Consider the following 21,159-nt stretch of genomic DNA (forward strand, 5'->3'; position numbering starts at 1 on the left):
TTGATAAAAGTGAGGGGAAGGATGTAATGACAGTCAGCCAAGTAGTTGCACACCAAGGCTTAGAGACTATGTAGTGTCCTATGTACACATAGCATTGTGGTCTAAGTCTTAACTCATGACATATAGAATATGTCACCCCCTCACTTTTTTTTACGAGCACTTTCAACTTTTCTGTCTGATGCTTAACAATTGTACAAGCTCTGGGGAACAACTGTACAAATTCAAGCTCTGTGCACATTTGCTCAAGGTCAAGCACATTTGATCTAACCTGGGATCTGACATAGAAAATTGAAGTAATCTAAAGATTCTATTAGAAATGGAAACAAATTTAGGCGTACACCGGGCTTTTATCTAATGCAAATTATCTAAAGCTTTAGCTTAAGTTTGTAGTGGACTGTGTGAGTTTATTTTAATTTAACCAAAGTGACTTCTAATGATATTAATAGTTCTGATCAGTCCATTAAATTATTTCTTAGGGGGAACATAAAGGGACAGATTTATTCATGATCTATTTTTGTCTTAAAACTTAATATATATTTATTACCTTTTCTTTTTAAAAAAAAAGAATTTAGAATACCTGGTGTTTGCAAGATGACTATGAGGAGGGTGGTAAAGCAGCAAGGGAAGAATGATGCATCATAAACTATAGGGAGCTCCAACTTGTTTGTAACTTCAGTGAGATGGTTTCAACTGCCATATGTGACTTGTCACATGAACCTATGGATATTTGAACAGCTAAGCCCTTTGTATAGCACTTCAATCCTGATGGAGCTCATGCTTTACCAGCCTAGAGTTAAATCTTGCTCTCACACTGGGGAGAAACTGCTAATGTCCCCGAGGAGTCAGGGTAAAATTTTTCTAATGTTCTCAGTCAGTAGATACCAGGTCACATGATCCTCTCCTGCAGCCAAACTGTGCTGGTGAGACACTCAGGGGAACAAGGTCACAAAGTCAAACATAGGTACGTTTATTTTCCGTCGGCTTAAAGTAAGAATATTTTCAACAATGGATGTGTAACAACTTGCAAAATTGAACTTACTTTATACCTATATTAGTGGTTATTGAAGAAAATGTCATGACCAGACTGAAATGTTGGGCCTCCGTTTCCCTCATTTAGATCCATTGTTGATGTGACCCACCAAGTCCTTGCATGTTTACCTGTTTTTGAATACAGGAATCTTTGATTGCTGTGTGCAAGGTTGGGTACTTACAAATGCTGCCTCAACCTAAATGTTATTGAACCAACAGATTGTCAGAACACTTGACAACACTGAATTTACACACCAGCTGTATTCATGTAATATATACCTTTGTATCCCTATTAAATAAAGATTAAAATGTTTTCTATTATTTTATCTACATATACATTGATTTGTATTCAGTGAGTCTGTAAAAAGCATTGAAGTACAAAATGTGGTATACAGTGTGCAACATAGGAAAAAACATTGTGGCACTTTGTTATTCACTTTTTTCCCCTAAAATTTCTACCATTTGTCAGTGTAAAAATATCCCTTGACTATAATCAGTTTATATTTTGTTTGCTGCAAAAATCATTGCTTTCCACAACACACTTAATTCTTTGTCCCACACATTTCAGAAGCCATTTCCTCAACAATTTATTGAACCGTAGTCACAGATGTCCAACTTTGACCCCAGACAGACTTCACAGATAAGCTGATATGAAATCAAAATCACTAGACCAAAGCCAACAGAGGCTGCAAATTACCCCTATTTGTTTTTTTTCTCTATTGTGGTATGATTTTTCTCTTTCTTTTTTTTTTGAGTGAACATTTTAAAATCTGAGGTTCAGCACATAGGATGATCTCGTTCACAAGCGCGAGCCCATGACAATGATGTCATCAGGTAACCCAGCCATTGGAATGGTTTTAAAGGATCCCAGTTTAGCATAAAAGTCAAGCATTCGCCTGTCACACTCCCTCAACTCGCAGTATGCTCCTTGGGATCCTGGATGGGGAAAAACAGGCAAATATGTTAATCTTAATGTTTCCAGGTTTAAAAGATTAAATAGGAATAATGAAATGTCTCAGCGGAAAAACAGACTCAAGCTTTTCTGTCTCGACTCACCACAGCTCCTGATGGATGAGAGCAAGCTGGTGAGCATACGTTTGGCAGGGGCGGGATCAGTGACACGGGGCAGCAGCTGCATGGTGACCAGGACAGGGAAGTCTCTGAGCACTGAGTCGCACACCTTCATCTGGAAGGAAGGAATCAACCCATTAACTTTATTTACACAGCATGTTTCATACATGAAAATACGCAGTGCGGTGCACTTTGTGTTAAATGAAAGTGCACAGATAAAAAGATCATGCACCATCCATTATCAAAGCCGTTTATCTCAATTGGGGTCGCGGGATGCTGGAGCCTATCTCAGCAGTCATTGGGCGGCAGGCGGGGAAACACCCAGGAAAGGCCGCCAGTCCATCACAGGGCCGACACATTCCCACCTAGGGACAATTTAGTATGGCTGATTCACCTGACCTGGATGTCTTTGGACTGTGGGAGGAAACCAGAGCACCCAGACAAGTGGAGAACATGCAAACTCCACACAGAGGATGGCCCGGGATGACCCCCACGGTTGGACAACCCCGGGGTTCAAACCCAGGACCTTCTTGCTGTGAGGTGACCGCCCTAACCACTGTGCCACCGGGTCATGCACCAGAGTAAGTAATAATAATACATTTTATTTGTGGGTGCCTTTCAGAGCCCTCAAGGACACCTTACAGAACAGAGTTAAAAAAAAAACAGAAAAAAAACAAACAAGCAGCACTGTATCAGACAGTATAAGATCAAAACAAAGGAGGGTAGACAATAAAAAGTTAATACAACAGATAAGTATAAAATCATCATCAGCACAAAACTCAATGAAGTGTGGATCAGACTGAATATGCCAGTTTGAAAAGGTATGTTTTGAGATGGGATTTGAAGGTTGAAAGAGAGTCAATATTGCGAATGTCTTGTGGGAGAGAGTTCCATAGGTGGGGGGCAGAATGACTGAAGGTTCTAGACCCTATGGTAGTCAAGCGGGCCAATGGTGTAGTGAGTTGGAGAGCAGAAGAGGATCTGAGAGTGCGGGAGGGTGTGTGGATATAAAGGAGTTCAGAAAGATATGAAGGAGCTAGGTTATTAAGGGCCTTAAAGGAGAAGCAGGATCTTGAAGTCAATACGGTATGTAGCAGGGAGCCAATGGAGTTGCTGAAGAACAGGAGTCATATGATCTATGGAAGGAGTTCCGGTAATGATACGGGCAACTGAATTCTGGACCAATTGAAATTTATGAAGACACTTGACGGGAAGACCAAAGAGGATAGAATTGCAGTAGTCAATACAGGATGTAACCAGGGTGTGAATGAGTATGGTGGTGCTGTTAGGTATAAGTGACGGGCGAAGACGATTAATATTGCGTAGGTGAAAGTATGCAGACTGAGTAACACTGTTGATGTGAGCTTCAAAAGATAATGTGCTGTCCAAGACGATACCCAGACTCTTAACCTGTGACGATGGAGGAACTATAGACTTGTCAATAGTTAGAGGAAAACTATCAGGTTTAGCCAAAGTAGATTTAGTACCTACTAGGAGGACCTCGGTTTTATCAATATCAAGTTTGAGGTAGTGGTATGAAAACCAGGATTTAATTTCCAATAAGTAGTCAGAAAGGGAAGTGGGTGGAAGAGTGGAGGTAGGCTTGGTGGATAGATAAAACTGGGTGTCATCCGCGTAACAGTGAAATTGAATGCCAAATTTCCTGAAAACGTGGCCAAGAGGTAATAAGTAAATAATAAATAGGAGGGGTCCCAATACAGAGCCCTGGGGAACACTGGTAGTAACAGGAAAGGACTGTGAGCTCAAATTTTTAAGTTGGACAAACTGAGTGCGGCCAGAGAGATATATGATCTAAACCAGTCAAGGGGGGTGCCAGTTATTCCAATGGAAGCTAATCTCTCTAGGAGGATGTTATGTGAGATGGTATCAAAGGCTGCGCTCAGGTCGAGAAGGACAAGTATGGTTAAGAGTCCAGAGTCAGCTGCCATCAACAGATCATTAGTGATTTTCACCAAAGTTGTCTCCATACTGTGCAATTTTGGAGCGAAAACCAGACTGGAATTGTTCAGATTGTTGTGCATCAAGTGAGCGTGTACCTGAGATACAACTGTTCTTTCAAGTTTTTTAAAAGTGAAAGATAAAAATGAAACCTTGATAAACTAGCAAAGTTAGAATAATAATAGACCTTATTTAAAATGAAATTGAAATGAGAATACAAGGGAACCCATAATTAACAAACAGCAGATTAAGAGCTGATAAATAAAAGTAGAAGGGGGGAAGGCATGATTTAAAATGTGTTTTCAGTAAATGCTTCAGAGTTGCCATTGAAGTTGTCAGTTTCAGTGGGAGACTGTTCCAGAGTTTAGGACCATATACACAGAACACTGCTCCACTGTGAGTTCTAGTTGGTGTTCTTGGGGAAGTTAGGAGAAGAATTTCTGTGGATCTAAGGGCTCTACCGGGAACATATTCATGCAGCATATAGTCTATTTTAGACAGGAGAGAGCTCATTAAAGGGGTTGATGAATAGTAAAAGAATCTTAAAATCGATTTTAGCGCTAATGGGCAGCCAGTGAAGCGATTTCACAATAGGGGTGATGGGACATTTTAGAGAAATAACAGAATATCCAATATGTTAAGTTTGTGATCATCTTTCATCCTGATGGGATCATTTATTTTGGGACCATGATTATATCGTGGCACTTGTTAAGTCAGGCACACACCTTCATCTTGGCTGCAGCTGGTTTGACATTGGTGAGTCCCAGGGCAAAGCCACACATTCCAACCTCATCCTCCAGCACAAGACCACACTGAGGAGAAGGGATCAGGTCACCTGTTGACAGGCTAAGGTCAAAGGAACAGGGAATGTTAGCATGGCAAGTTGGCTATAACAAGTCGGGAAGGCTCAAGAGACAGGGGGAATATAAATTCTTACCAGTCACTGATGAGATGAGGTTTTGCAATCGTTGGCACTTCGCTCTTTTCTCTCTGCATCTCCTTGAAAATCCTCTGCACCTCAGTCTAGGTCAGGAAACCATACAATGAGACACTATACGACTGCTTTGTGACTCGATAACTGAACGTCAACAGAGTGTACTTTAATAATGGATATGAGGATCTGCCGTCCTCACCTTGTCCTCTGGGCAATATGGCCGTATAGAGTACACTGCAGTTTTCGGGGGGTGTCGGAACAGGTCTCTGTTCCCATGGCAAGGCAGCATTCTCTGTGAGTACAAATAAACCCACAGTATGTTTCTCAGCAAATACCTCATTACTTGACCAGTGAAGGACAACACCTACCCTTGTTATCAACTTGATTTTATGAGTGCAAGAAAAAGTCATTTGTAAATGGCTGCAACTAAACTTTTTGAGGATTTTAAGACATCAGGATTGTCATACAATTCTTAGTCCTATTTATCTATTTTATTAGTGTGAAAACATGATGGCAAAGAGTGTACTCTGAACAAACAACCATGTGACATATTTTTGAGTTACTAAACACTTGACTCTCCTCAAGCACTGGCATTGTATGACTGAGAGCAGTTGTGGACAGATACCTGGAACTCTCCTGAGAGGCCTCCTCTGAATCCCCAAGGCTCAGGGTCGTCGTTCAGTAACTGGGCTGAAGGTTGACTGAGACCTCCTGTGGAGAGCAAACACAGTACATCTTATAACACATCTAATCCAATGTAAAACAGCAAGGTTGCCACTCGTGGCTTTAAAAGATCCAGCTTTTTCCCCACCTAGTTTTTTCACATGTTCTCTTGCCATGCCAATGCCACTCTTGATGTCACAGATGTAGTTGTATAGATCATAAAGGATGTTGCGATTGGGTGCATTTGACAAGCGGTTGAACATCTGCACCACTGCGTCGCACATCTCATCAAACTGTTGTGCTCTTGAATGCCACTCTGCTGTCTGAAAAAGTGAAAGTAGAGGACGACAGATAAAGAAAGAAAAATGTGTGTAGATGGGGTTGATTTTAACATTTCACCTTAAGCAGGAGTTGCTGGAAAGACTGTCAAAGACTCCCAACAACCCCCTCCATCCCCATCACCACCACCAAGATTTCTGCATCCAAAAACAAAAGGAGCCGGCCTGGCTGAGTGTGTTTTACACATGAGCCCTAAAAAGAAAATTAAAATGGCAGATGTCAGCAAATGTGCTGGGTATCTGTTATCTTTCTATTTGAACTGGTCTATTTTCATTTTCAGCTGTTCAAATTATTTAACTAGAGAGATCAATACCAAATGGACCACATTTTAAAGAAGGGCTTTTCTAGCTGCAACAGCCACTCAAAGCGCTTTACAATCAATTAATGCCTCACATTCACCCACGCACGCACGCACACACACACGCGCACGCACACACACACACACACACACACACACAGAGTTTTTGATCAGCTGTTTGTTCCCTTTGCATGGCTGACACCGATGGTGGTGTTACCCATGCAAGGGAACAAACAGCTGATCGGGGGCAGTTAGGGGTTAGGTGTCTTGCTTAGGGACACCTCGACATTTTTGCGAGGAAGAGCGAAACGGCGACCCTCCAGTTACCAGAAGACCCACTGTACCTCCTGAGCCATTGCAGCCTGATACTCAGGCAGAAATTACACAGCCCCATTAAAAAAAGAAGAACAGAAAAGAAGAGAAATGAGAGAATCTCACCACTGGGTCAAAGAAGGCTGAATCAGTTCATCTGGATACATCTGACATCTTCAGCCAGATTGAAGATGTCTCTTAGTTGAGTGATGAAACGTATCTGTCAATAAATGTTGTATCCAGATGAACTGATTCAACCTTCTTTGATTTTCTTACCTGGATTATTGAGCATGCATCAAGACTCACCACTGGGTGTTTATAAAAAGAGTCCAAACACACACACACACACACACACACACACACACACACACACACACACACACACACACACACACACACACACACACACACACACACACACACACTCTTCTGGTACCTTATCTGTCTCTGCTGTAGCAGCCCAACTGTTGTTCTGTAGCCAGTCAAGCTCTTGAAGCATAGTCCTTGCCGTGGGCCCATGTTCGTAGGGCAGGTAGAAGAGGTCGGACAGTAGGGTCAGGTCTTGCAGGGTCAGGGGCTCTGCTGTGTACAACGGGTTCTCCCCAGGTCCAGGAACATACGTGGCTTCTCCAACAGCCGTTTGCATGGACTCCTCATTTGAGGACTCTTTCTTCAGGTGAGCTGGAGCATGACGAGGGCCTGGACCAGTGAAGAGAGCATTCACAAGCATTTCCATATTACTGTAATATAAGCGTGACTTTCCATACTGCCTAGCTATGCACAAAACTAAATGTGATTTGGGTGAAGTGTTGCTTCGTCAAGTTCTACCTCCTGGTTGGTCTAAGATGAGAAAGTCCTGTAGCCAGTCAGTGAGAGCAAGTGTTAGGGCTCTCTGGGGGCTGTAACAGAGGTCCTGCCCCTCATCACCTAGGGATGGTAAGGTGAGAGATGGTGGGAAGGTAATCAAGTGGAAGAGTGTGAAACATGAGCTGCAGATGAAAAGAGATTCATTTTGCATGTAAGTAGTCTGATGAATTACTCGTACAACATTGTAGTAGTCAAATTTTATGACCTTAGAAAATGAAAACATAAACTCAAGAGCATTTGTCTTTTTACAGCATGGTGATAAAAGAAAAGAAAAACAGAATAAAAGTAGGCTTGGGTTGATAAAAGCCTATAATCCGTCTAAATCATCAATTTCTTTGAATATTGAACTGTTCCTCTATTTCTGTTGCTACATCTGATTCTCGCTTTTTCAGATCTTTTCTTTAGTTTTGTAGTCTTCGAGTATGAGCAGTTATACAAAGTGTTCCATCTCAGAGGAATCAAAAAATATCCCCTGCTATCACAGTCATACCGCTTCCTCAACTACCAACCCCGCCCATGCTGTAGTCATCTACTAAATCTAAAATGCAACCTAAGTGAGCCAATTCCAAATTCAGATAACAACCATCCAAATGACCAACATCTGGCATTTTCATTTAGTGTATGAGCTCATTTTTTAGAAGGGTATCACACCTGATGTGTGAGAACTGGCAACACTGAAAACAAGGGAAAGTGAAAAGCAGCGATGAAGATGTCATTTGCCAAGAAAATAAAATACACTTACTCATTTCCACATCCCTCTCTCCTCCATCTGCCGTGGCCTTGCACCATGTAGCCAATGTGTGGATGGCCACGAAGTTTGGATAAAACTCACAGTTGGGATTGGTGAGAACTCCTCTCAACTTTGGGATCAGCTCAGTGGGGCGTTCCTTATATGAGAAGACGGCATTAGTCGGAGCCTCCAATTTACAACAAACCAGCTTATTCATACAGACACCTAATCTTTTCAAGGGGATCCACTATGGGAGTGTTGTGGCAATTATTTAATTCCGCTCTGACAATAAATGAGGAGTGAGACAAAAAATCTCTTACAATATTGCCATACATTAATATGCTCATGAACAGATGCACAAAGCACAGATACTTAAGTACACTGATCAGTACAGTACAGTCTCTCTTATGGGGCTGTTATCGGTTCTCCTCCTTATCTCATGTCTTCCAGCTCACATCCCACCAAGACTGTTTCTCCAATTACTGTGTACAGACTTGCTACACTCAGTGAGTTTCTCATATATTTATCTGCTATCAGCAAACAGTTAACAGTAGCCCTTTATTTGTTCACATGGAGAAGACACTTTATAACACTACCTTTGTTCTACTGCATATGAACTTTAAGCATCTATCTAAGCATCCATCCATCCATCCATCCATTATCCATGCCACTTATCCCAATCAGGGTCACGGGATGCTGGAGTCTATTCCAGCAGTCATTAGGCGGCAGGCAGGGAGACGCCCTGGACAGGCTGCCAGTCCATCACAGGGGCAACACATTCACACCTAGGGACAATTTAGTATGGCTGATTCACCTGACCTACATGTCTTTGGACTGTGGGAGGAAACTGGAGCACCCAGAGGAAACCCACGCAGACACGGGGAGAACATGCAAACTCCACACAGAGGACAACTTGGGATGACCCCCAAGGTAGGACAAACCTGGGGGGTCATCCCGAGTTGTCCTCTAACCACTGGTGGCGCAGTGGTTAGTGCGGTCGCCTTCTTACTGTGAGGCGACCACGCTAACCACTGTGCCACCGTGCTGTTCTATCTAAGCAATATAGACTAAAGTTAAACATGGTCAAAGATTAAAAATAAGCAAACATCAGACAAATAGCCTTCAAAATGAGAGAATTCCTGGGACAAGAAACTCTCCTCCCATGAAAATGTCACGTTTAAAAACTGACTTATCCTGATGGATTGGCTAAACATCTACCTTATAAGGTCCTAAGAAGAGCCTTTGGGGGTCATAGTCGTTGGCGTGAATATTGTCCCAAATAACTGGCGCCCTCTTCAGGACCGAGGACACCTCGTCTATGGACTCAACAGAGATAAAATGGGACACCACCTTGGGACCTTGAAAACACAAAAGGAAAGGGTTGGAGGGTCATGTTGCACTAATGAATGTTTCAAAGAAAATGTAAATTCAGTGACATCTATAGAGTTGTGATATATTCATGGTCCAGTGAATTCTCACCTGTCCACAGCACATCAATCCCTGGAAGCAGTTTCTCTCCCAGAGTGTGAAGGTAGGAAGACTGGGAAACGTTGGGAGTGCAGAATGCAGCACAGTAATCTGGAGTTCAAGGTTCACATATCAGGTGCAGAAGACAGAGGACAAGAATGGGGGGGGGGGGAACAAATTCACTGTTTAATATCAGCTTGCACAGGCATGGAATGCTGAAAAAGCATTCGCTGCTCACACTTAAAACAGCTACCTGCTGATCTTAACATGGAAAAGTAATTCAGAGAGGTTGAATGCAGATGTTTTGAGTCAAAAATGGTACATAATATTCCACTGGAATGGATGGAATGCCATCTCTATCCGGTCTTAATGTCATGGTCTAAGGTCAAAAGAGAAGGGGAGAAGGTAATGAAAAGCCTATGTTTCCTATTCATGTTAACTACTCTAACACACACACACACACACACACACACACACACACACACACACACACACACACACACACACACACACACACACACACACACACACTTTATAGGAGATAAAATGTTTAAATACTTCACTTAGTTATAGGAAAAATTAATGATTAAGAATCACAGGGCATCTCGAATGGGTGCATGGCAAAGAATTTCCGATTGCACAGGCTTGATTGTCTACCCTTTACCAATGATCTAGTCTTTTTTTGTGGAATATATCAGTTGTGTGCAGAACAGCACTTGGGCTAAAGACATGAAAGAGATCATGTAAACCAAAAAGGTTAATAGTTCATGTTTCAGGAGACAGAGAACACAAGCATCTCATAGGAGGTTATTTAACAGGCTGGGCTGGCTTTGTATGAAAACATGACCCTTGCTCTTGAGGTTGAGTTGTCCTCTCGATGCATTGAGCTTAAATCTCAAGAACCTCTAACAACAGGGCTCCACGCATCAATCAATCAGTCAGTCAATAATATGGTATTCTGGTGTTCATTTCATTTCAACCGATGGGATCAAACATTACTCTCTCACCAGTGGGACAGAAGAGGAAGGTCTCAGGCTCTCCCAGGTGTTGGTACACCTCATTAGTGATGGCCACCTGAGCGTGAGCGAAAGAGCTGAAGGCCTGTTTGTCAGCCGGACACATCTCTGTCTCAATGTCATCAAACAGCAGAGAGAATGACCTGCAGCCAAACTCCCTTACCTGGAGGAGCAAGAGGGACAGTCTGTGGTTTGAGTAGTAAATGCAAATAGTCCTAGGAAGTCACAGGCTTTAAAAAAAATAAAATAGAAAATGCATTAAGTTAAATCAAATCTGCAATTTTGTGGTGGCTTTTCTCCATGTTGCTTCACAATGATCACCTTTCAAAGGGTGATCCCACCAAGAGGAAAACCCATAACCCTACCAGTGTCTGAGCTATAATCTACCCACTAACATATAAAGCAATGTTGGTACATTACCAAAACAACAGCAACAAACTTTATTTATATAACACATTTCATACATGGGCTTTACATAAAATGACAATACAATCAAAACACTCTTAAAAGTGCAAATGTAGGAGGCGTCCAGGTAGCGTGGCAATCTATTCCATTGCCTACCAACACGGAGATTGCCAGTTCGAATCCCCGTGTTACCTCTGGCTTGGTCGGGCATCCCTACAGACACAATTGGCTGTGTCTGCGGGTGGGACGCTGAATGTGGGTATGTGGCCTGGTCACCACACTACTGCCTCCTCTGGTTGGTTGGGGCGCCTGTTCAGGGAGGAGGTGGAACTGGGGGGAATAGCGTGATCCTCCCACGCGCTATGTCCCCCTGGCGAAACTCCTCACTGTCAAGTGAAAAGAAGCGGCTGGCGACTCCACATATATCGGAGGAGGCATGTGGTAGTCTGCAGCCCCCCCGGATCGGCAGAAGGGGTGGAGCAGTGACTGGGGACAGACAATTGGGGAGAAAAAGGGGAAAAATCCCCCCCCCAAAAAAGTGCAAATGTAGAAAATAAATGTGAAAATCAAATCATGTGCACAGGAATCGGAGCAGAATATACAAAATGTCAAAATATACAAAACACATTCATAAACACACATACCAAGAATTAGCCATAGGCTGTTGCGAAATGTAAGGTCTTTAACCTGCTTATAAATGTGTCCAGTGTGGGGGCCTCTCTCAGGCAGGGTGTTCCATCTATTTGGGGTATAAATACAAAAGGCAGCTTCCCCTGCTTTAGAGTTAGTATGAGGGATGGTTAAAAGACCACTGCCTTTGGACCTGAGAGTTCTTGCTGGTTTGTATCTAATTAGCATGTCTTTTATATACTGAGGTGCAATGCCATTTCAAGCTTTGTATACAAGTAACAGAATTTTAAAATCGATTCTAGTTTTGACAGGGAGCAAATGCAGCAATCTAAGAACAGGTGTAATGTGTTCATAGTTTTTAGTTCCGGTGAGAACATGTGCTGCTGCATTTTGAATTAACTGTAGTTGCCACACAATTGTTTTTGGGAGGTCAGTGAATAGAACATTACAGTAGACTAGTCTATTTGCTATAAATGGATGAATTAATATCCCACAGTCTGATATTGATAGAAAGCCCCTTAGTTTTGAAATGTTTTTAAGATGGCAGAAGGCTGACCTTGTGAGATGACTGATATGGCTCTTAAAATTTAGATCGTTGTCTATGATTACACCCTGATTTCTAGCTTCGCTTTTGTACTCCAGAGACAGAGAGCTGACATGAGCTGCATTCTCTGTTTCTGAGTCTTTGCACCAAAAATGAGTATTTGTCTTGTCTTTGTTCAATTGTAAAAAGTTCTCTGACATCCATTGGTTAATATTGTCAATACACTGAGTTAGGGAATGTATGGGAGCTAGATCATCAGGAGATAGGAATATGTACAGTTGTGAATCATCTGCATAATTATGGTAATTTATTTTGTGTTTCTGTATAGCATGTGCGAGTGGGAGCATGTAGAGATTAAATAGTAATGGTCCAAGAACCGAACCTTGGGGTACCCCACACATAATACTCACTTTGTCCAAGGCAACATCTCCAATGGACACAAAGAACTGCCTTTGCTGTGGGTAGATTCTAAACTAGCTCAGAACCGGGCCAGAGAGGCCAACCCATTTTTCTAATCTCTCTAGTAAAATATCGTGACCAACAGTGTGGAAGGAGGCACTGAGATCCAGGAGCACAAGAATAGATAATTTATTAGAATCTGTGTTCATACACAAATCGTTCACAACTTTGATAAGTGCTGTTTCTGTGCTATGGTGAGATCCAAAACCTGATTGATAAATCGCTAGAAGGTTGTTGGATGTTAAATAGTTATTAAGCTGAGAATAAGCCGTTTTTTTCCAAGTATTTTGATGAGGAATGGTATTGCCTATAGTTGGCAATTACTATCGCATCAAGGTTGCTCTTCTTCAGAAGTGGTCTAATGACAGCTGTTTTAAGTGCTGCAGGAAACATACCTGACTGCAGAGAGCAGTTAATAATTTCTAATACCTCAGATGCTAAGCAATTAAAAAACAGTTTTAAAAAATGTGGTAGGGAGAGGATCCGAGCAGCAAGTGGAGGACGTGAGCAGCCCAACAATATTGTCTAGTTTTCTAAGGTCAAAGGCAGGGGTTTCAAACTACCGGCCTGTGGGCCACATCTGGCCTACAAGGCAGTTTTGTGCAGCCCGCGCTATGTTTTAGATTTCTTAAGAGATCCTGACCATGTATTCCTTTTGCATACAACTTTAGAGTTTGTTTTTTTTGTTAAACGTTTCTGTGTTTCTAGTACTAAGTACTCAATTAAGATTAGTTGTGAGGCCAGTTGCAGATGATGTCAGTTTGTCTAATGTCAGTTTTGCAGCTCGCTCTCTCTCACCCCACACACACACACACACACACATACAGTAGCCAGGCAACGCGAGTACGTAAATCCAGCAGGCTAGCTCACTGCGAAATATCTAATGTGAGCTTGCTAACATAAATTATTGTCACTGCTTGGAGATGTTTTGTAAAAATGTCACTTTCAAAAGCCAAAAGAAAATGAGACCAGGAGCACCGACAATTCCAAGAGAAATGGAAATGCAACTACTGCGTCACTGAATTTAATGCGTCTGCGATCTCTTTAATTTGCAAAGTGACATTACACTACTAAACATGCAGAGGTGTATGATTGGTTCAAAGGTGAGGAAAGGGAGAGAAAGGCAGCACACTTTCCTAAAAGTCTGTCTTGTCAGCAGAACTTTTTTCACAAAGCCAAAAAAAGACTGTGATGCAGGTGTCGAAGTAAGTTAAGTGGTAAGTGAGGTAATAGCAAAGGCTAGCAAGCCATTTATGGAGGGACAGTTTCTGAGAGACTGCATGCTACAGGTGGCGAATATCGTTTGCTTGGAGAAGGCATCTTTATTCAGAAATGTCAGTCTAAGCCCAAATATTATAGGGGAATGGATCTGCAAGTTGTCAGGCAACATTTAAGGACAGTTTTGCACTAAAGCAAACTACTTCACACACTATTCTTTGGCACTTGACAAAAGCACTGATGTAAATGACAGTGCTCAGCTTGCTATATTTGTAAGGGGTATCAATGACCGTTTAGAGTTAACAGAAGAACTGCTAAATTCATATGCAGGAAAAGGTAACAGCCAAAGATATATTTCAGGTACTGTGCAATGTAATTGAGGGTGCCGGTCTACCCTGGAATAAATTGGCTGGAATCACCACTGATGGCACCTCACCAGTGACGGGAAGAAAAAATAGGCTTGTAGCACCGATTCAAAGAAAGCTGGAGGAACACAATGTAGCTCCTGCAATTGCATTGCAATGCATCATTCACCAGCAGGCATTCTGCAGCAAATGCTTGAAATTTGACAGTGTTATGACTGTTGTGGTGAAATGCATTAATTACATCAGTTCAAGAGGTTTACAACACAGTCGGTTCTGTGCCTTTTTGGAGGAAATAGAGATGGAGATGTGTTGTACTTCACAGAAGTGCGCTGGTTAAGCAGGGGCAGTGTACTGAAACGGTTTTTTGAATTGAGGGAGGTAATCAGAGAATTCATGACAAAAGGCAGGCTACATGTTCCTGAGCTTGATGATTTCAAATGGCTCATGGGTTTAGCTTTCTTAGTTGATATCACACAGGCACTTCTTCTTCTTTCAGCTTGTTCCCTCTTTTTCAGGCAGACAGGCACTTAACACTCTTAATTTAAAACTGCAGGGGCCAGACAAACTTATCACTGTAGAATTTGATAGTGTGAAAGCCTTCCCTGTGAAACTCAGATTATGGAAAACATAGCTCACAGAGAAAAGCTCTGTCCACTTTCCAACATGCCAGTCAATTATTGACAATGGTGCCAGAGTCAACGCTGATGAGTATGTGACTGCCACTGACAAACTGCAGCAGGAGTTTGAGCATCGCTTTTTTTATTTAAAGACTCACAGCACCACTTACCAGTTATTTGCAGGTCCCTTCTCCTTTGATGTGGACAGAGCTCCAAGCATATTTCAAATGGAGCTCATAGACTTGCAGTGCAACACTGAGCTCACGGCAAAGTTCAGCGAGGCACAAGGAAAGCAGGAGATGCTTGGACAGTTTCTCAGAGAGCATCCCAAAACATTCCTACAGTTATTCAAACTGTTCAGGCAGGTCATGTGTCTTTTCGGCAGCACTTATCTGTGTGAGAAACTGTTCTCAACTATGAACTTTAATAAGTCAAAGCATAAGTCCAGACTGACCAATGAACATCTCCAGGCTGTCCTCTGGGTGTCCACTGCCCAGTCCCTGAAAGCAATTGTGCCTCACCTGTGTCAGCAAAAGAAGTGCCAGGTTTCGTATATCCATGTTACCTCTGGCTTGGTCGGGCGTCCCTACAGACACAATTGGCCGTGTCTACGGGAGGGAAGCCGGATGTGGGTATGTGTTTTGGTTGCTGCACTAGCGCTTCCTCTGGTCGGTCGGGGGGCCTGTTCAGGGGGGAGGGGGAACTGGGGGGAATAGCGTGATCCTCCCACATGCTACATCCCCCTGGCGAAACTCCTCACTGTCAGGTGAAAAGAAGTGGCTGGCGACGCCACATGTATCGGAGGAGAGCCGTGGTAGTCTGCAGCCCTCCCCTGATCAGCAGAGGGGGGTGGAGAAGCCACCAGGACGGCTCGAAAGAGTTGGGTAATTGGCCAGGTACAATTGGGGAGAAGAAAGGGCGGGGGGGGGGGTTGCCAGGTTTCCGGCAAGAAGTAGGCTAAATATGTAGGCCTAGGCCAGGCTACACTATGTACCAGTAACGTGCATTGAGTTCCATGGCTGGGTAGGCAGAAGACGGCAAGCCAGAGGGTGGGAGGGAGTCAAAATATATCCGTTCACAAAACACGAGGCAGGTTAGCGATGTGCCTCATCGTTGACACTGAAAGACACTGTAAGAACAGACTACGCATGCGGAAAACTCCGAAACCGTTTGCTTTCATTCCACATGCCAGAGAGAGGCACAAGCAGACTCTGCCTCAGCAGCCTGCATTCACAAATGCTAGCTTTGGGGGTAAGCCATCCTGAATAGGGTATGCCTTTTATTGATAAAACAACAAGTTTTACATGATTTTTTAGTTTTTATTTTTTTTACAACAATCTTAACAAATTAAAGTTAAAAAACAAATAAATAATAAAAAAAAAATTTTGTAACTATCATATTTCATTTTTTTCCCTTATTCGCCTGGGCGAGGCAGTGCCTACGCTGCCTCCCCTGACTGCACATCACTGCTATGTACATAGTTACCTATTTATGTGAAAACTGAAAAAATGGGAAATAATAATAAAAAACGATGTCAAGGTTATATAGTCGAACAGTTTTTTCTTCATCCCTATTGTATCGGCCTATCTGTGAATGTTCTCATTCATCCAGGTCATAGCTATCCAAAGGAATTGAATCAAGTGCAACTGGACTTGATTCAATCGAAACGTCTTCACGGATATATAATCAAGTCCAGTTGCACTTGATTCAATTCCTTTGGCTATTGTATCGGCCCTCCTCCATAAGACCACCTGTCAAGTGGCCCCCAGGTAATTTGAGTTTGAGACCCCTCTGGTCTAAAGGGTCAAAGTGAGACATGGTGCCAGTGATATTTCTGGAGAACAAGAGGGTAGGTTAATTTCTGGATCTTGAGATACTAATGTTTGTCTAATGGCAATATTTTTGTTATTGAAGAATGCAGCGAATTGCTCACATTGTTCAGTGGACAGCATCTCTGATGGGGTTGGAGATGGTGGATTAATAAGTCAATCAACAGTAGAGAAGAGCGATTTACTATTGTTAATATTTTCATTAATGATTTTAGAGAAAAAAGACTGCCTTGCCTGTTTAATTTCTCTGTTGTACTTATTCAATCTATCCTTGCAGATTTCATGGTGAACCTGAACAAGATAAACTCTTTGACACTGATAATGCTCAATGAAGTTGAAGTTAAGTTGTATTACCTCTCTGACTACTTAAACTCCACCCTACTTCTAGGCATACCACAGAAAGCCCTACCTGATCAAGTTTCCTTTTCAGGGCAGCCACCTCTTTGGGATTGGAAAAGGTAATGTCCAGGCCAGGAGAGATAGCATAGATGAACTCAACCTCATGCTCTTTAGCTGCTGATATCAATGCAATCAGTTGTTCTGGGGAAAGAAAGAGGGAGGAGGGGGGAAGCTTTATGAGCACGAAACCTCGATAAAATATAAAAGCTATTACAGCGTGATGTAAATGATAATACAGAATGACCCAATCAGAGTGATTAAAGTCTAATGGTAACACTTTTCTATCCTGATAGTAGTCTTTTGGTTCAATGGATGACCTTGTGGGTTACAGACACTGCCCTACAATTAAAGGACGAAGGTTCAAATGCCTACATCAATAAGGATCCTCCCTGGTCAGTGCATTGGTACCAGCTCTATGAATGCTGCCCTGTAGCAGATCTTGTGCTCATATCTCCCTTGCGGCATGTCAAGGGGGACTTTCTCCAGGAGATCAATAAAATATCTCATAATTCTCGCTAGGGTGTCTATGGGACCATTCAGCAGAGCAAAACTGGTGACTAAATGAGTTGCTGAGCGTGTAGAAAAATGTTAAATTTGAGCTACAGATGTTTCCTAGATATCTGATTGCTGGCATTTAACCCACATTCACACTCACAGGAGACTCTACAGCAGTTACTGTAATTACACAGATGGTTCCAACATGAATGGATTTTCTTTGTGGCATTGTAACCCTACAGTAGAGCTGCACATATAAGTAAAACTTCAGACTACACACAAAAAAGCTGCACTGGGTAATTTTGGAAGTCGAATGTTTCTTTTGGCATGTACTGTACTCATCAACTATACATGCATAGTTTTGTTTTCTTTTAATTTTTCTACCTTTTTCATGCCAATTTGATACACCCATTTCCCTTATTCTTGTGTAGTTCTGTGTACAAGTAGCAGCTGGTGGACATATTAGCTGTTATTAGCTGTTAATTATTTAGTCAGGCCAGTGTCACATATAATTAGGCTATTCAATGATCTTAAGATATTTATCCAACTTCTATGTATTTCAAGGGAAGGAGCACAGACACTTGATCAGCTAAGACTCACCGGCCTCCTCAGCAGAGTACAGGTCCCTCCAGTACATCCTGTGTTTGTAGTCATCCTTGGGAGCATACAGGTATGTATTCAATCCCCACTTCTGTTCCCTATGAGAACCAATACCAATAGCGAACTATTAGGTTCGATAATTTATTGAGTGTGCGGGTTACTTTAGATTTATTTGTACATGGGAATTTCTTTATTCATAGGTGCCTTGTTAACTCAGGCCCATTATAGATGTCCATTTTCATTAAATTTTTACTCTCGTCTTGCACCCTTACTGTTGCAAGGCTCTAATTTTCATCTGGGATCAGTAAAGTATCTAATAAAGCATCTAATCTAATGTAAAATCAGGTCACTCCTGTTCAAGCTCTGGCCCTGTTTTGTTTTTAACCTGGTTATAAATGTAACATATGTAAACTAGTTAGTAAAAGCAACAATTAAATCAAATTAGACAGCCCCAAGTCACAATTTAGTCCTAGGGGGCTTTACGATCACAATTACCTTCTGAGCAATTTACAGCAAAAAAACAATTATATCTCTTTATTTATAAAGAAAACAACTAGGTTTCGAGGATAACCAACTTAATATTGGGTTCAACATCATAATTGCGTTATCATCATGCCCTTATTTCCTGGTTGGACTTTATAATAACATGCCTTGTCTGCTTGTTTGGAGGGAGGGTGTAGGCTTATAATGATAAGTCAGTTACCTTTTGAACAATTCTGTTCTTTGCTCCATAGTCCATGGTCGCCCATAAAAACCTACACCCAAGCAAAGGCCACGTTAGAAAACAAATGATGTCATCTTGCCAGTGCTTAGGAGTAAAGCTCAATAGAGAGAAAATATGATATGACGCTTTAATGGCATTCCACCAACCAGAATGAAAATGTATGCCTACATTTTTTAAAAACCCATATGCAAACTGCACACAGATAACCTAAGACAAATGAACGCACCAATGGATTCTCCCTGCTCAGAGATCTTATAGCCAGCTAGGCCACAGTACCCCTCAACTTCAACCCAAGAGTACAAAAAGTCCCGGTCCGAGGTTCGAAAGCAGGCGTTACAGCCACTCACCTTCCACCACCCCACTGACGAAACGCCTCGTCTCACTTTGGGATGTCATCTTGGAATCCGCTGGTTTCGACGTAGTGTAAATCCCGTTTTCAGCCCTTTCTGGGACTTCACCCCCTCAGTTTGATTGCTTGCAGCAGCTTCGGTCGTGACGGGACGCTATTGACAGTCATTGCGTTTGCATGACGGCCTTTATTAGATGGACTTTCATTGTACCCTCTGCCGCAACACACCTGCGCAGATTCAGTGTATTACACATTACAAGTGTATTACATAATACTGATGTGGTAGCTCGGTGTTGTAAATACGGCCAACGAGTGAGGTCGATTTATTGGGCTGAGGTTTCTCACATGACAACTTCTTACACACACACACACACACACACACACGCACGCACGCACGCACACGCACGCTGATCGCGCATGTTGGACTACCGGGTTAGCGTCTTAAAGGGACAGACTGTGACGCCGGACGTAAACGTCATCCATCATCCGGTTTTTACGTAGCAGCGCTTTGTTTACAATGGGCAGCGGGGGCGGAGCAGGTTGTCTGGTAACTGGAGGGCTGCCGGGAAGCAGAAGAGAGAAGGGTCTCCTCAACTACTCCCAGCTCCACCTCCTCCCACTCACACCTCCTACCGCATATAATCAAGTGAGTCTGGCGGCGCTAATATTTATTTGATGGTTGTTTTTTTGTTTGATGCTGCGCTGAGTCATAATCGAAGCTAAACACTGGCGTAAAGTGAAACGTGTTGCCATGACAACGGGTAAAAAATGTGAAGTTCGACGTTTACCGTCGCTGCCCGAGATCAACATTCGCATCCCAACAATTTCAAGATAAAAAAAAAGCTATTTAATTTTAGAACAAGGAACTACGGGTATAAAACATACGATCAATTATGATTATACAATCAATTATAAACAGTTATAAAGTAAATGTAAGAAACAAATCAAATTGCTCTTTTTTATCTGGAAGTTATTTCTTACCCCTGTTTATATTATACGAATAGAATACCCAAGCACCCAGCTACAAACTGGTTACCCAATTACCGTCTGGCAAACGGTACTGGAGCATCCGGGTCCAAACCAACAGGCTTTATTGAGTGCAGCTTTTTTTCTGATTTTTCCCTTTTTCTCCCAATTTAGTGGCCAGTCGCTCCCTATTTTAATTCAAACACCCACCCTCGTACTACATGCGTTCCCCAACTGCATCTCTCCGGCCGGCAGTCCCGAAGGAGACTCCTCGCCACTCCCGTGACAAGGCGAATCCAGGCCGAACCACTGCTTTTTCCGACACGCACACAGACGCATTCATGTGACGAACACAAGCCGACTCCGCCCCCCTCCCGAAGACAACGCTGCCAATTATTGCTGCTTCATCGAGTCCGGCCATAGTCGCATCTGACGAGACCGGAGTGGGCAACTGCATCGACACAAAGCCGATGCTTAGACCGCTACACCACCGTGGACCCATTGAGTGCAGCTTTTTACCCCCCACCCCCCCACACACACCTTTCTCTGCCCCAGTTTCTTTCTCTCTCTCTCTCTCTCTCTCTCTCTCTCTCTCTCTCTCTCTCTCTCTCTCTCTCTCTCTCTCTCTCTCTCTCTCCAGAACCTGTACACTAATTCTCTCTCTCTCTCGCTCTGCCGCGAAATGCACACGCTTTACTTTATCCTGCACCGTTCACTTTCTGCCATACCACTCCTGCACGATGTACAGATACATTCAACAAAATGCTGTAAAACTGTTACATTTCCATGTCTACTGTTAACTTTAGATTTAATGTATGACTTTAGTTTAAATTTAAGTTTATTCTATTCCGGCCTTTAAACACTGAATTTTAGA

At 42.6% G+C, this 21,159-nt stretch overlaps 1 protein-coding gene across 1 annotated transcript; it reads right to left on the minus strand.

Moving 5' to 3' along the window:
- Window positions 1-13: 13 nt before the first annotated feature.
- ogal (O-GlcNAcase like) lies at window positions 14-19,654 on the minus strand. Its single transcript, XM_056279622.1, has 17 exons — window positions 19,318-19,654; window positions 18,950-19,001; window positions 18,247-18,344; window positions 17,162-17,292; window positions 10,677-10,848; window positions 9,682-9,780; window positions 9,421-9,560; window positions 8,215-8,359; window positions 7,434-7,532; window positions 7,042-7,304; window positions 5,805-5,979; window positions 5,619-5,704; window positions 5,193-5,285; window positions 4,997-5,082; window positions 4,785-4,905; window positions 2,086-2,215; window positions 14-1,965 (listed from the first exon to the last, which is right to left on the minus strand). The coding sequence occupies exons 1-17, from the start codon at window positions 19,364-19,366 to the stop codon at window positions 1,829-1,831; spliced, it is 2,076 nt and encodes a 691-aa protein (XP_056135597.1). The 5' UTR covers window positions 19,367-19,654; the 3' UTR covers window positions 14-1,828.
- Between the last annotated feature and the right edge of the window lie 1,505 nt (window positions 19,655-21,159).

Source organism: Lampris incognitus, chromosome 5 (genome assembly GCF_029633865.1).
Source record: "Lampris incognitus isolate fLamInc1 chromosome 5, fLamInc1.hap2, whole genome shotgun sequence".
In the NCBI taxonomy this organism is placed as follows: Eukaryota; Metazoa; Chordata; class Actinopteri; order Lampriformes; family Lampridae; genus Lampris; species Lampris incognitus.

Coding starts and splice junctions, on each gene's coding strand:
- ogal (XM_056279622.1), bottom strand. CDS start 19,366: ATGACATCCCAAAGTGAGACGAGGCGTTTCGTCAGTGGGGTGGTGGAA. Junction 7,533..8,214: donor AGAGAGGGATGTGGAAATGA/GTAAGTGTATTT, acceptor TACCATCCCTAG/GTGATGAGGGGCAGGACCTC. Junction 5,083..5,192: donor CATATTGCCCAGAGGACAAG/GTGAGGACGGCA, acceptor TTCCTGACCTAG/ACTGAGGTGCAGAGGATTTT.